Consider the following 14,664-nt stretch of genomic DNA (forward strand, 5'->3'; position numbering starts at 1 on the left):
GGGAGGGAATACCACACACTAGGGCCTGTTAGGGGATGGAGGACTAGGGGAAGGATGGCATTAGGAGAAATACCTAATGTAGATGACAGGTTGATGGGTGCAGCAAACCACCATGGCACGTATATACCTATGTAACAAACCTGCACATTCTGCACATGTATCCCAGAACTTAGAGTATAATTAAAAACAAAAAACAGCAAAAACAAAACAAAAAGATTATAAAATCAATTCAGTGGATATGGACCAGCATTTTAAAAAGTGAATTAATAGAATATAAGCTCATTAAAAGGCATCACTCATAAAAAAACAAACAAACAAAAAGTAAAGCCACAGATATGGCAAATGCTTGAGAAAAACAATTGCTTTTATACTCCTTCTTAAACATTGACTTTACTCTCGTAAAAACTAGAGTTAACAGTTGAGATTCCAGGCATCTTACTGTGTAGGTCATTAGGAAACCTTTACAATAATTTTTCCCCCAAGAACTAGATTTCCATTTACTTATGTTCTATTCAATCCAATATAAACCTTTCCACTGTTTTGCATGCTCTGGCCTCCTCAATTTAATTTTCTTTTAAGCTCTTAAGCAGTCATATCACAATCTTTCCTTCAGAGAAACATAAAACAGACACCTACTCTAGGAAAAAGAATAACCCTCAGGCCACAGTTTTAGCGTCATCTGGCTTTCTGCCACTTGAGGCTTCCTACAGGTGGTCACAACCTGGGGCCAGCCACTCAACAACCCCTCTGACGCTCTGTTTCCTCATCTGAACAACCAGGAGGTTGCCTCGGACTCTCCTTAAGGCAAGCTCTAAGGTTCTATGGTTATTTCATCCTAAAGAGCAGAATCGCTGTGTGCAAAGACTCTCACCCACAGCTGTTAATTCTTCAAAACTAAGACACTAAATTCTACAATCAGAAAGTTGGACTTTAGAATTGGCAGAAAAAGACATGGAGAGTCAACAGTATAAAGATGCATCCCATTATGTGAATAATAGACTTAGAGTGAATCAAAGATCATGCTCGTCCCGGAAAGGAAGTACAATTAAATAAGGACATCCTGAGAGGAAACTCTTCTCTCTAGTCTGTTGGCTTTAAGAATAGACGTGCACATCAAATTAACATTTCAACTCTCCAAGCCAGTCGGTGCAGTCATCTCGTGGGGTCTCTGAGGGTTTGGACCCTAGTGTACTGACCTGGGTCCTTTATTGCAGACGCAGCAAAGGCATAGAGCAGCACTGTTTTAGAACTTACAGAATTCAAGCGAAAAATCTGTACTCAGAAAAGACTGAAAGAAAACAGGACGACACAGAGTCTGATACTTACTTGTGGCCCAGCTCATGGGCGATGGTAAAGGCCAAATTGAGACCATTGTCTTCGGCAAGCACACACTTCCTCTTAGCACTGCACACACCTCCTAAGTAAGCAATTCCTGCAGCAGAGACACAAAACACATCCTCTTCAGAACGTGGGAGGCCCTGGTCTCACCGGGCAAGTCCGCACGGTCAACGTCATGCACAATCAAGGCAGGCACACGGCGACAATGCTGACTATGAGCCTCAGCCCATATGGGAAGGGTTTGTGTATGATGCTTTTGTGTTCACCCAATAAAACAATAACCACCGCAAGCATCCATCAGGCATCTAATACGCGTCGGGGGTGTGCTGTGTAGAGTACCCATAGCACCTAACTTAATCCCCGTGACCCAGGATGAGGGAAACTGAGGTTTGGAAAGGAAAGGTAACTCTCCCAAGGTCACCTGGATGGGCACCCCATGCTGGGATCCTACGCCAGATCTGTCTAACTTCAGTGCCTAGGGCTGGGACCAGGTGAGGCCAGCCAGGTAAGACACCGAGGGTGCAAGGTTTAAGAGGCCCTGACTCCTCTCAGGCGATGCCCCTGCACCCGCACACCCTGAGAGGGAGTGCCTCCTCACAATGTGCATCCCGGGCGTGAGCCGGGGTCTGTGCTGGGTCTCGTGGACAGCACGCCCCGGAAGGCTGCACAGAATGTTCTGAAAAATGCTTCAGGAGCCCTTGAGAGAGGAAGACCCAGAGGAAGCGGAGCCAGCGCTGGGAGAGCCAGGGTCTTGAAGTCCTCAGTGAGGACCAGCCCACAAGCCAAACGTGTGTCTCCACACACACATGCTCGCACCTAAGAATCTCACCCTACCACAGGAAACCTGAACCGTACACACCAGGAGAAACGCAATGCAGGGCAGTGGAGGCCGCATCCCAAGGGTGGGTGGTGTTGGTGGGATGGCAGGCCAGCCACTGCAGGAGGGGCAGGCGTTTTCCAGGGGAAGAATGTGGCTCTGGCAGAGGGACGCGTGGGATGACATGGAGCCCTTGGGTGCCGGCCCCTCTGGGGAATGCTGGGAGGGCGGCCACAGCAGGGGTGGGGAGGGCGAGCCCATGCCGGCCGCACTTCTGGGGGCTGACTCTCCAGGGCTCCCCACCACAGTACTCCCCGCACCCAGGAAAGACATGTCTCACCCCGCAGGGACCACAGGGCTTATCTCAACAGGGTCCGCTAGGAAACCTGACATCCGCCCTCCCATGGGCGTTTAACCCCGAGGGCAGTTCCTCGATATGCCCCTGTGTGACACGCAAGTGGATGGTGGCATGGGGTGGCTATAGGAGCTCAGTGCTCCCCTGGCTGTGCAGTCACATTGGGGGTTGGTGGGCAGTGGCTCTGCTGGCATAGCGCCATGGGGCGGATGACGGCTAAATATAGCTGGACTCTGCCCGTCAACTCCATGCCCTGGATGGGCTGTGGCCACCAGGAAGGAGCACCTGCTCTCCCCCATGGGCTGTCCCTCTGTCGAGCTGCACCTGCTCTCCCCCATGGGCTGTCCCTCTGTCGAACTGCACCTGCTCTCCCCCATGGGCTGTCCCTCTGTCGAGCTGCACCTGCTGTCCCCCATGGCTGTCCCTCTGTCGAGCTGCACATTGCTCCTTTCCTAGGGCTCCTTCCATGAACTTGCCTGAGGTGTCTCAGGAGGGAAGGAGTTGGCAGAGGGCAGGGGAGAATGGGACAGGGGAACCATTTCATTAAAAATGACCCCTCCTTCCTGCCCCCAAAGAGCTAAACCAACATCCTCTTTGCTGAAGTCCAAATCAAACTGGCGCAGAGCTCAGCCACACACAGGGTGGTCCCTCTGATGCGGTGTGGCTCTGTGTCCCCACCCAAATCTCATCTCAAATTGTAATCCCCATGTGTCAGGGAGGGACCTGGTGGGAAGTGATTGGATCATGGGAACAGTTTCCCCCACGCCGTTCTTGGGATAGTGAGTTAGTTCTCATGAGAGCTGATGGTTTTAGGAGTGTTTGGCAGTTCTTCCCCTCCCCCCTCTCTCCTGCTGCACTGTGAAGAAGGTGTCTGCTTCCCTTTCCCCTTCAGCCATGATTGTAAGTTTCCTGAGGCCTCCCCAGCCATGCAGAACTGAGAGTCAATTAAACCTCTTTCCTTTATAAACTACCCAGTCTCAGGTAGTATCTTTACAGCAGCGTGAAAACGGACTAACACATCCTCCTTCCTCGTCCGCTCCAAAAGGCGCAGAGGAAGCTCACATGGCCTGGCTCCGCAGAGGTGCGGCTCCAGGGCTCATGTTCCACACACTGGGCCCAGGTACCTCATTGTGGGTCTATTTTTATTTGGAAACATGCAATGTGCTTAGTTAAAAATAAATAAAGAACAAATTAAATGTTATTTTGCCTCAAGATGCTTTTGTGGCCACGTGGATGTCACAACCCAGCAATGCAGACTATTGAAAAAAAACAACACGACAACCAGAAAGGATGTGATGTGGTTTCTCGGTGCCTTCAAGGTCATTATTCTGGGTTTTGTTTAAAAATGTTTTGTGGGTTGCTTTTACAAGTCTACCAGTGAGTAGGTGGAATACTGCTACATAGCCCTGACGGTATGTGCACGAGGCCCACGTGGCTGCACGCACACGCTCAGACACACACCCAGCAGTGCCCGCCCAGCCCTGGCTGCAGCCCCTCTGGGTCAATGAATCAATTAGAAACAATCAGATCTGCACGCCCTGGAGAAGTTGCCTGGTGAGGGGGAAGGGAGACATAATGAGGCCAGACGTGCTGAGCTTCCTGTCCTGAGTGTGCCCACCACGGGCTCTGATGCAGAACCGGCAGACCTTAAATGCCACACAAACACATCCCCCCTGGCCTCAGCCACACTCAGCACTCGGAGAAGGCAGCCCTGACTTTCCACTCTAATTAGGTAACATGCAATGCTAGTGGAACAGTGAAGCAAGGAGCCTTCCAATAATTGCATTTTAATTTTTCCAAGGTGCAGATGATTTTTTTTTAACTAGAAAACAAAGAATCAGTTTATTTACAAGAAATGCTCTTGCACAAAGGTGGATTAAGGTCGAATGCTTTTAATGATTTATTCCAATCGTGACCAGCCTGGTCATAAAACTGAGCAAGGAAAAACACATAAAAGAAACAGCTCCTGATAACAGAGCACAAGACCTGTGTGTTTATGAGAGATGAGGTGGAAATGCTTAGAATGCACAAAACAAAGTCTGGAGAAAATCCCAGGTTGTTGTAAAATAAGAGCTGTCGGGAGAATAAACGGTAATTAAGCCATCCAGCTCCAGCAGAAAACAAAGCCCACCACTATTCCATGTTTCTAAAAAGAAACTGCAGTCTAGGGAAGACAGAGCCCTGGAGACTCAGAGATACCCCCACCGTCTCAGGCTGCAGAAGGCACCAAGCTGGGAAAATCCACCAAATCCCCATATGCTGGTGCTTGTCAAGAAATGAGGAAAAACCAGTTTTCTCTGTATTGATTTATTAAAAACTGAGGTCTGTGACACAGCTCTGCTAATTTCAGTGCTGACACTGTGGAACCTTCTGAGTTAACTGGAATTGCCTTATGCTGAGGCGAGGCTTTTAGACTCTGCAGTGGTGCTTTCACATCCAGCCTTCTATGATTTAAAATTCTCCACAGATCACAGAACTTATTTAAAAAATTTTAAAAACATCAATTCCACATGTTTGCATAGTTTCTTGTAACAAAACGGAGGCAGACAGGCAACTGGAATTTCTTAGTCGTGCCTCTAATGGGCGAGACTGCTCTGAACACTCGACCCTCCCTTGCTTGGCAGGCACGACTGGTCCCATTTTATAGATGGGGAAACAGAGGCTCTACTACACCCCCGACAACAAGTGTGTGCTTGTGTCCCAAATGGTGGCTCACTCCAACTCTACTATACCCCTGACAACAAACACACTCTTGAAAAAATCTGAAACACACAGGGTAAAAATGAAGGGGTGCGGGCCAGGTGCGGTGGCTCATGCCTGTAATCCCAGCACTTTGGGAGGCTGAGCTGGGAGGATCGCCTGAGGTCAGGAGTTCAAGACCAGCCTGGCCAACATGGTGAAACCCTGTCTCTATTAAAAATACAAAATTGGCCGGGTGTGGTGGCCCACGCATGTAATCCCAGCACTTTGGGAGACCGAGCAGGCGGATCATGAGGTCAGGAGATCGAGACCATCCTGGCTAACATGGTGAAACCCCATCTCTACTAAAAATACAAAAAATTAGCCGGGTGTGGTGGCAGGTGCCTGTAGTCCCAGCTACTCGGGAGACTGAGGCAGGAGAATGGCATGAACCTGGGAGGTGGAGCTTGCAGTGAGCCGAGATCGCGCCACTGCACACCAGCCTGAGAGACAAAGCAAGACTCTTTCTCAAACAAAACAAAACAAAAACAAAACAAAAAAACACCCAAATTAGCCAGGCATGGTGGCAGGTCCCTATGGTCCCAGCTACTCTGGAGGCTGAAGCAGGAGAATCACTTGAACGCAGGAGGTAGAGGTTGCAGTGAGCTGAGCTCCATCACTGCACTGCAGCCTGGGTGACAGACCAAGACTCCGTCTCAAAAAAAAAAAAAAAAAGAAGGGGTGTAATGAATTCTTCTGACACCTGGAGAAGCTCATTTAATTTATCGAGAGAAGAGGCTCCCATCCACTAGCTCTGTGACCCATCTTCCCATCCATGCCAGCACAACACAGGTGCTCATTTGTCTTCTTTCCTTTCCTTTTCTCAGTAGCAGCATAATTTTGTAGACAAAATTGGGCGAAGAGACTTAATTAGTTCTTTTTCAGTAGAAAACTACATGATAGAAGCTCATAACTCTTTATCTCGGGGCTGACCACTCGACTCTCTCTAGACTTAAGGAATAAACAACAAACAACTGTATAAACTCTGGTTGATGCAGTAAGTTGTTGCATATAAGCCATCTGCAGCTGGTGGCCTTGCTGCCCATTAGTCCAACCTTACAGGGTCTGCCTTTGAGAGAGATGGCTCAGTTTTTCCCACCAACTGCTCAACTACCAAATGCTGTCATAGTTATTGCTGGGACATCAAGCTGTCAGTCACAAGAGAGCATGTGGCATCTGCCATACACCAACCATAGTCATGGATACTGGATTGCAGATTCAGGCTCATTGACAAGTCCTTGTGTTCTTGCAAACCTAAGTGGATGTGGGTGTGATCTGAATGGCTGAACAGCATTTAGGAGCAAATGTCTTAGAGTCTAGGATGTGACAAAGGGAAACTAACTACAAAGGAATAATAAAGTTTCACCCCTACCTCACACCACATTTAAAATATAAGTCAAAATGAATTAGAGAGATAAATGTGAGTGCTAAAACTATAAAAGTCTTAGAAGAAAACTAAGATGGAAATCTTCCTGACCTTGGTGTAGACAAAGCCTTCTTAGCTATAACATCAAAAACACAAGTGGGGGTGGGAAAATCCTAACCTCTTACAACAGAAGAGTAGCTGAGGCGGAAGGGGCTGGGAGTGAGGTAGGGAGTCACCTTCATTTCCACTGCCAGCCCAAGCAATGAATGTGCTGGCACATTCTCTAAGGAAGCCTTCCAGACTTTCCCCTTGGCAATTATGGTTTTCTGTGGACCGGGAGTCATCCAGCAGTTATGGCCTTGCAGGCTAACTCAGTTTGTTGGTTTGTGTGTTGTTATGCCATGTGAGCTGTTGCTTCGTGATGGGGTTCTCAGTTATGGGTCAGAGTCAGGAAAGGCTACATGTTCTGGGCCTTGCTCCCTAGGGTTAATGAGACCACAGCTTAGGACACAGATGTCCTTGGCTTCGGTTTCCCAGGCACCTCCAGGATCCTGGACTTCAGGAGGAGATGCTGTCTCTGGTAAGAGAATCACAAGAGTCCCCACAGATGACTGGAGGGTCCCTGGGCTGGAGCAGTCACTCCTACAAGATAACATTTTCATGTGTTCTGTGAGTTAAGGGTAAGTGGAGGAATAAATTGGCCCTGGGATTTACAAGTTAGAAGCCAAAAGTTTATGCCAACAGTTTGCTGCTAGAAACCAAAACATGCCGATAGAGGGGAAGGAAAGAGAAACGAGTAAGTGGTGATGTTCAAAAGGCCACAGCCAACTTGAGCCAAGTGCATGGAGATATCGTGCAGATTACCCACCTGCCAGAGAAGATGATGCTCGTGTCAGCAGGACCCATCACGTGGGAGGGGTTCTCCAGGGAGCAACGACGTTTGTCAAATCACAGTGTGCCTCTCTTCGGAGGACCCCAGAGAGGCTCAGGGGCTTCTGAAACAGGCCCTGATGCCCACCAGAAATGGTCCCAGGCAGGTTCACCTCAGGACATCAGAGGAGCCTTGAAAATCTCTTATTTTGACAAACACTTTGTCAAGTGTTTCCTGACTGCCTGTATGTGACAGGCCTTGCGCCGGGCAGAGTCTAAGCTGAGCAGGCACACGCCTAGGGGAAGCAGCCTCAAGGCCATTTCAGCAAAAAGACAAAGCCGGTAGAAAGGTGAGCAGGGATGTTCCAAGCCAAGCCTCAGGGCCTGAAGGGTGGGCGCTGGGGTCTCTGAAAGACAGCTGCGCCAGGGACCAAGCCCAGATCTGGCCTCTCCAGAGGGCAAACAAGTGGAAACTGGAGAGGAAGCTCCACACTGAGCCGTGCACCCACTGATCCCTGCTCCTCCCTCTGGGTCACCTGTCACAGCTGAGGGCCCCTCAGTGAGCCACACCCTCATTCTGACCACTCTCTTGGCAAACTTTCCCAGACCACGGGTGGCTCCCTGTGTGGGGAGCAACTGCGGGCGGCACCGTGAATGCAGCAGGTGATGAGCGCCTTGGAGTTCCCTTTCAGGAGACCTCTGGGCCTCTGCATGTACTCCCTGGCTACCAGAGAAGAGCCCTGTCTTCTAGCATTTGGCATTCAGGAAACACGACGCCCTGACCAGCCTGCTGGATGGCTGCACCTCAGCAGCACTGCACCGTCACCTGTGTGCAGGCTCCTGTGTGTGCACATGAGTGTACGTCTGTAGACATGGGCATGCCCAGGACACCCCTCCCCTTACTGGCAGCATGAGGGTGATGCCCACACTCACTCCTACAGCAATGGACCCTGGTGAATTTTGAAAGCTGTAACACACTCACATTCTCTATCAACTGCACTGCTTGGTGCCTATTTCAGTCAATAATTTTAAAATGAACTTGGCTTAGTCCCACTTCAGTGACAGCTTTCAGCCTCCTCTATCTTCTCTCACTGGAAATGTCTCCCCTTTGCTGGTGGGTTAGAATGCCCTCCCTCTCCCTGGGGAAAGCTGCGGTTTTAGGTGGGGGTGAGGCTGAGAAGAAGTGTGGTATGTTTTGGCTAAAAATAATCTCCTCCATGTGGGGAATGGGACAACTAAGTCTTCCATGGGGTCAGATATCCCCAAAGGGAATCTGGGAATGGATCGAATCTCCCTTCAGAGATTCAAATGTGACCTGGAAGGAGGGGCACATTCCTGACTCAGCCTTCCCAAGGCAGCTGTCTGAGGTGTGTGCCTAGAATCCTGATCTTTCTCAGCATTTCTGTTTGAATCACAGTTATTAGAGCAGCCACAGGCAGGGCCATGAGCGGAGGCTGCTCAACTGTGATGACAGCTGGAGCCAGGAAGAAGGCAGAGTAGGGGCTGGTAAGAGCAAATACGTGCATTTTAATCATGCTCACTGTTATGGGCTAAACTGTGTCCCCCTGAAATTCAGAGGTTGAAGCCCTAATCTCCAATGTCACTGTATTTGGAGACAGGGCCTTCAGGGAGGTGATGAAGGTTAAATGAGGTCAGCAAGGTGGGGCCCTGATCCAACAGGTCTGGGTCCTTATAAAAAGAAGAAGAGACACTAGAGGTATTTCTCCCTCCCTCCCTCTTTCCCTCTCTCCAAGTGAGCACAAGAGGGCAGGTGAGGACACAGTGAGAAGGCAGCTGTCGACAAGCCAGGAAAGAGATTCCTTATCCCAAACCAGTCCTACTGGCACTGCGGAGTTCCAGCTTCCAGACCCGTGAGGAATAACTGTCTGCTGTGTAAGCCTCCTAGTCTGCAGTATTCTGTAAGAGGAGCTCTAAACAAGCTAATACACCCAGAGTGCACCCTAGGTCCCCTTGCTCAAACATGGCTAACCCACGAGCATGGCGGCCACCGGAACTCACCATGCTCATTTGCCACACAGCACTGCAGCCACCTAACGCGCCATGGGCTTGGCCTCGATGTTCACGACATGGTTTAATAACAAAGAACCGACCTGGAAAGTTGTAGGAGCACCAGGTTGAACTAGTTACAAAAATGCTTGGTAGAGAAGAATGAAAAATATGGTGGAGTGGGGGTGTTCTGTATTTCAAATCATACAACACCTTAGCCAGCTGCATCTGTAGGCAGAGAAGTGCCATCCCTCAGTCGTTTGACAATGGGGTACACCTTGCAAGTTACAGCCAGGGATATCCATCAGGAGAAACTAAGGCACCAGGGAGGGAGGTGAGAGAATCATGACAACATGCCAAACGTGGACCCATCACTCACGTCATTGGCCATTTCTATTTGCAGGAGACTCCCTGGAAATCCCCAGGCCCTAGGAGATGTTCTAAAAACACTCAAACACAGCCTTGGAGGGAGGAGTCAGTTTTAAAAGACTCTTCTAAAAGTAATATACTGCTAGCTCTGAAGAATCGGAGGCTAAAATCATCTCTTCAAGTCCCCAGGGAATCCCAAAGAACTCCAGGGGAAGGTGGGATGGGCCAGAGAGCTCTGGAAGCTTCCAGGTCTGTTGCAAGCCTCACCTGGTACACAGCAGACTCTTCCAGGTCTGTTGGGAATCCAGGAGCCTCCCTAGCACACAGCAGGCTCACAAAAAGGGAGCACTGCTGCTGGTTCTGCTTAGCGAATCTCAATGAAAACCAATCGGCAACAGGCATTCCGGGTGTGCAGAACCAAATGCAGCAAGCCAGAAACATGTGCTGCTTGTTCTTTTTACCTTGACTCCTTCAAAAATCACAAATGCATAAGGCCAGAAGACAGAAGGTGCTCATCACTACAAAAGCCAAGGAAGTGGGTACCTGTGCAGAGGGAAGGGGCTGTGGCTGGGACGGGGCCCACCTGCAGGGCTGATAGACTCTACTGTTTGACCAGGATGCTGGTCACAAGGATGTTTGCCTTATAATAATTCATTTAGAGATCAAAAAGTCAGGTCAGTGTTATCCCAGAGGGACTAGTGACCAGAAGGGGCATGAAGAGGCCCTGCCCGGGGGCTGATATTGTCTTGTGTCTAGATCCAGGTCATCATTCATCATTACACAAAGCTCATCAGTTTACAAATATTCACCGAACAGTACACTTAGATACACTATCTATATGTAAATTTTGCCTCAATTATAATTTAAAAGATAACAAAGGGATACACACATGCATGTGAAATAGAAGGAGAAGATGGCCTTGGTTTAAGAATCTGGGAAGAGTCAAGGTCACTGGACAATTTAGATAAGGGTATGTCTTTGGTATATCCAAGGGTCATGAGTTGATGAAGCCATAGTGGTGTGTATTAGTCAAAGTCTGCTTTCACCTGCAACACCAGGCTTTACCTGTATCACTCGTATTTCTCGGACCATATGAGCCATTTCTAATTTACCTTTACTGCCTTCCAAGGGCTCTTCCAATGGTACATTCTTGAGACTTGCCTGAAACAACCTTGAAAAACAGCTTCACTCCCTCTTATAGCCGCATTTCTAAAGGATGAAGACAATGCAAGGCCATGCATGGAAATATTTGCCAAGTTAGCAAAAGAAAAAAAAAAAAAAAAAAAGGAAGAAAGAAAGAAAAGGATTCTCAAAACAAGTAACCGCATTTCTTGCTAAATGCTTAGCCCAGCAAAGCCCATTCTTTGGGGGATGAAATGTGGACTTTTAGTGAAACCTCGGGACAAGGGTAAGCTCTTTCAATCTACACGTTGTTCTAGACACCTCTCGGGGCCCTGCTCTTGGGCTGTGCACAAAGGTCAGCCCAGGCCTCAGAGCAGCTCTGGGCACCAGCTCCCGAACGCCAGCTCCTGAGTTCAAGTCCATAAATCACTCCCTGGCAGGGCACAACGGCCCCTCCACTAAAGAAGTAACCCAAACATGGGAAGCCAGCCATCATTTTGGGTGTTGACTCAACAGTCATGAACTAAAGTCAGACTACCATGACAAGCCCTCTCTTCTGATGGCCCAGGGGAAGCCCTAGGACAATCTCCGCCTCTGCTGGCAGGATGTAAAAATGACGGCATTCCATTTTATTTTTTAAAAAAAAAAAAGCCTCTTAGAAAAGAATGTTGATGAGAGCCACACCACGAAGTCAAGTGGGCACTAAGATTACAAAGAGGAAACAGCTGACTCGTGGCAGAATCAGTGGCAGACAAGGAAGATGGCCAGCCTCAGAATCATCGCCAGCGTGGCAGAAAGTGGATGGTACCAAGTCTCAGGCCCCATCTTCAGGGTGAAGGTATGTCCCTGTTCCATGCTTATGGAGGCAGCTCATTACCAGTGGGTTACAATGGGTTTCAGAATCATCCCAGACTATGGAAATAGCATGCATGTCAATGTCTGTCTTTAAAATGTCAAAGGCCAAGAAAAACAAATGTTCTTCACCTTTCAAGCAATTTCAAACATTTCCAGGTTGCCTCTATGCCTCTGTGGTGGTCCGCAGGCAGATCATGAGGTCAGGAGATCAAGACCATCCTGGCTAACATGGTGAAACCCCGTCTCTACTAAAAGTACAAAAAATTAGCCGGGCGTGGTGGGCGCCTGTAGTCCCAGCTACTCGGGAGGCTGAGGCAGGAGAATGGCGTGAACCTGGGAGGAGGAGCTTGCAGTGAGCCAAGATCGTGCCACTGCACTCCAGCCTGGGAGACAAAGCGAGACTCCATCTCAAAAAAAAAAAAAAAAAAAAAAAAAAAAAGAAGTGGGCTGGAACAGGGAGGGGTAAGTAATGAGGCAGCGGCTGCTGATGAACACTAACATTTGTCAGACACTTACTATGTGTGTACCAGGCCCTGCACTAGAGATTCCCACGCAGGATCTCATTTTACCCACACCACCACTTGGTGAGGTACATATTGTTATTATCCTTGCAGTACTACTGATGAGTAAATTAAGACTCTGAGAAGTCAACAACTCATCCGAGGTCAAACAGCAAATGAGGGGTGGAGCTGGGATTCAATCTCAGGTCTTCAGGGCCACAGGTCCTGACCTAAAGCACTACATCAGAGACCGCAAGCTGGCAGCCACAGAAGGATTTCAACTGCAGGAATGTTTTATTTGGCCCATTTAGGATTGAAATGAAAATTCTAATCAGTCACCAACAATTAAAAATTAGAAGAGCTAGTCGGGCGCAGTGGCTCATGCCTGTAATCCCAGCACCATGGGATGCCAAGGTGGGTGGATCACTTGAGGTCAGGAGTTTGAGACCAGCCCAGCCAACATGGCTGAAACCCCGTCTCTACTAAAAATACAAAAATTGGCTGGGCGTGGTGGCTCACGCCTGTAATCCCAGCACTTTGGGCAGAAGAGATGTGCGGATCACGAGGTCAGGAGATCGAGACCATCCTGGCTAACACGGTGAAACCTCCACTCTACTAAAAATACAAAAAATTAGCTGGGCATGGTGGCAGGCACCTGTAGTCCCAGCTACTCGGGGGCTGAGGCAGGAGAATGGCGTGAACCTGGGAGGTGGAGCTTGCAGTGAGCCGAGATCGCGCCACTGCACTCCAGCCTGGGTGATAGAGCGAGACTCAGTCTCAAATAAATAAATAAATAAATAAATAAATAAAATACAAAAATTAGCAGGGCATGGTGGCCTGTGCCTGTAATCCCAGCTACTTGGGAAGCTGGAGAAACGGTTGCACCTGGGAGGTGGAGGTTGCAGTGAGTTGAGACTGTGCCACTTCACTCCAGCCCGGGCAATAGAGCAAGACAACTTCATCTCAAAAAAAAAAGTTAGAAGAGCTTACATAAAATGCAAATTGCCTGACTTTTAAAAATATTGAATAACTGGAAAATGATAGACTGTTCAATAAATGGCACTGGGACCACAGGTGTCCACAGGGAGATGAATGAATTAAACTCTCAACCTCATGCCAGACACAGAAACAAACTCAAAATGGATGAAATACGCAAGCATGGAAACAACTTCGAATCTGTCAGAGGAAAATGTAGTGGAGGTCTTTATGTTCCTAGAGTAGCAAAGAATTTTTAAAACAAGAAACAGGAAGCAAAGATCATAAAAAAGATTGGGCTATCTAGCTAAATCCATACTGAAAACTTCTATGTCATAAAAGGTACCATAAACAAAGGTAAAGATGAAGAAAAGACACAATGAAGATATTTTCAATTCCTAAAACCAAAGATTTAAAAAGATATACAACCTACCTCATCACCAGAGAAATGAGAAATAAAATCACAAGAAGATATCAATTCACACCCAGCATGTTGACAAAACATAAAAAATTCTGACAATAACCGGCAAGGTTATCACGATTAAAGACTCCCAGATGCTATTGAAGAGAATATAAATTGGTATATTGGCCATTTTAGGAAGTAATTTGACCCACTGAGAAAGGCTGAAAGGTGTGTAGAAGTCAGGAAGTGGTTATATCCTGGGAAGTGGCAGGTCACCATCCAGGCTTCATTTCCGTGCTGTTGTGCCCACCCACCTGTCCCTGCTGACAGGAATCTCGGTAGCCTCTGATGTGTATGCACACATATGTACACATGCATGTGCACGTACCACCACCCCACGAAGGGATGCTATTATCATCCTCATTCACACATGGGGAAACTGAGGCACCAAGAGGGTAAGCAAATCCCCCAGGCTCATGCTGCAACCAAGTAGGAGAACTCGCTGAACCGAACCCAGCCAGTCTGGCTGCAGATCCCCTGTAACCGCAGCAAAGGTAGAGAGGACTCTGCCCCTAGGGAATGTACAGCAAGCCTGGGAGACAGACTCACAGTCAGGCCCGTGCATAACGCATTCCAGGGAAGACGGGAGAAGCCTGCCAACTACGATTCAAAGTCCAGGGAGTTTCCTTTTAAAACACAAACTAACAAGGCTCACATACAGATGTCTTTAACCCTTGAGACTGCAAAAGTTAATATGCATGTGTGTATTTCTTGCAAGAAGCTTTATAGCTTTCATCTAATTTCCAAAGGGATCCGTAACCTCAGAAAGGTTAAAAACACTAAACACAGGAATCCCAGAATGTAATCAAAGACATTCCCTAGGAAGAAAAACCCTCTCTGATGAGCCAAGTCAGACCAAAAGACCCTGGGAAAATTATCCTCCAGCCC

At 48.2% G+C, this 14,664-nt stretch overlaps 1 protein-coding gene across 4 annotated transcripts in view; it reads right to left on the reverse strand.

Annotated features, from left to right (window-relative positions):
• Window positions 1-14,664, reverse strand: part of ADAMTS17 (ADAM metallopeptidase with thrombospondin type 1 motif 17) — a 385,247-nt gene that overhangs the window by 230,881 nt on the left and 139,702 nt on the right. For all 4 annotated transcript variants that reach the window (XM_024349376.3, XM_054667215.2, XM_024349375.3 and 1 more), the window contains exon 8: window positions 1,327-1,432. In XM_024349376.3, the coding sequence (XP_024205144.2) occupies window positions 1,327-1,432 (106 nt within the window). The remainder of the gene's footprint in view (window positions 1-1,326; window positions 1,433-14,664) is intronic.

This window comes from Pan troglodytes, chromosome 16, assembly GCF_028858775.2.
Source record: "Pan troglodytes isolate AG18354 chromosome 16, NHGRI_mPanTro3-v2.0_pri, whole genome shotgun sequence".
Classification (NCBI taxonomy): Eukaryota; Metazoa; Chordata; class Mammalia; order Primates; family Hominidae; genus Pan; species Pan troglodytes.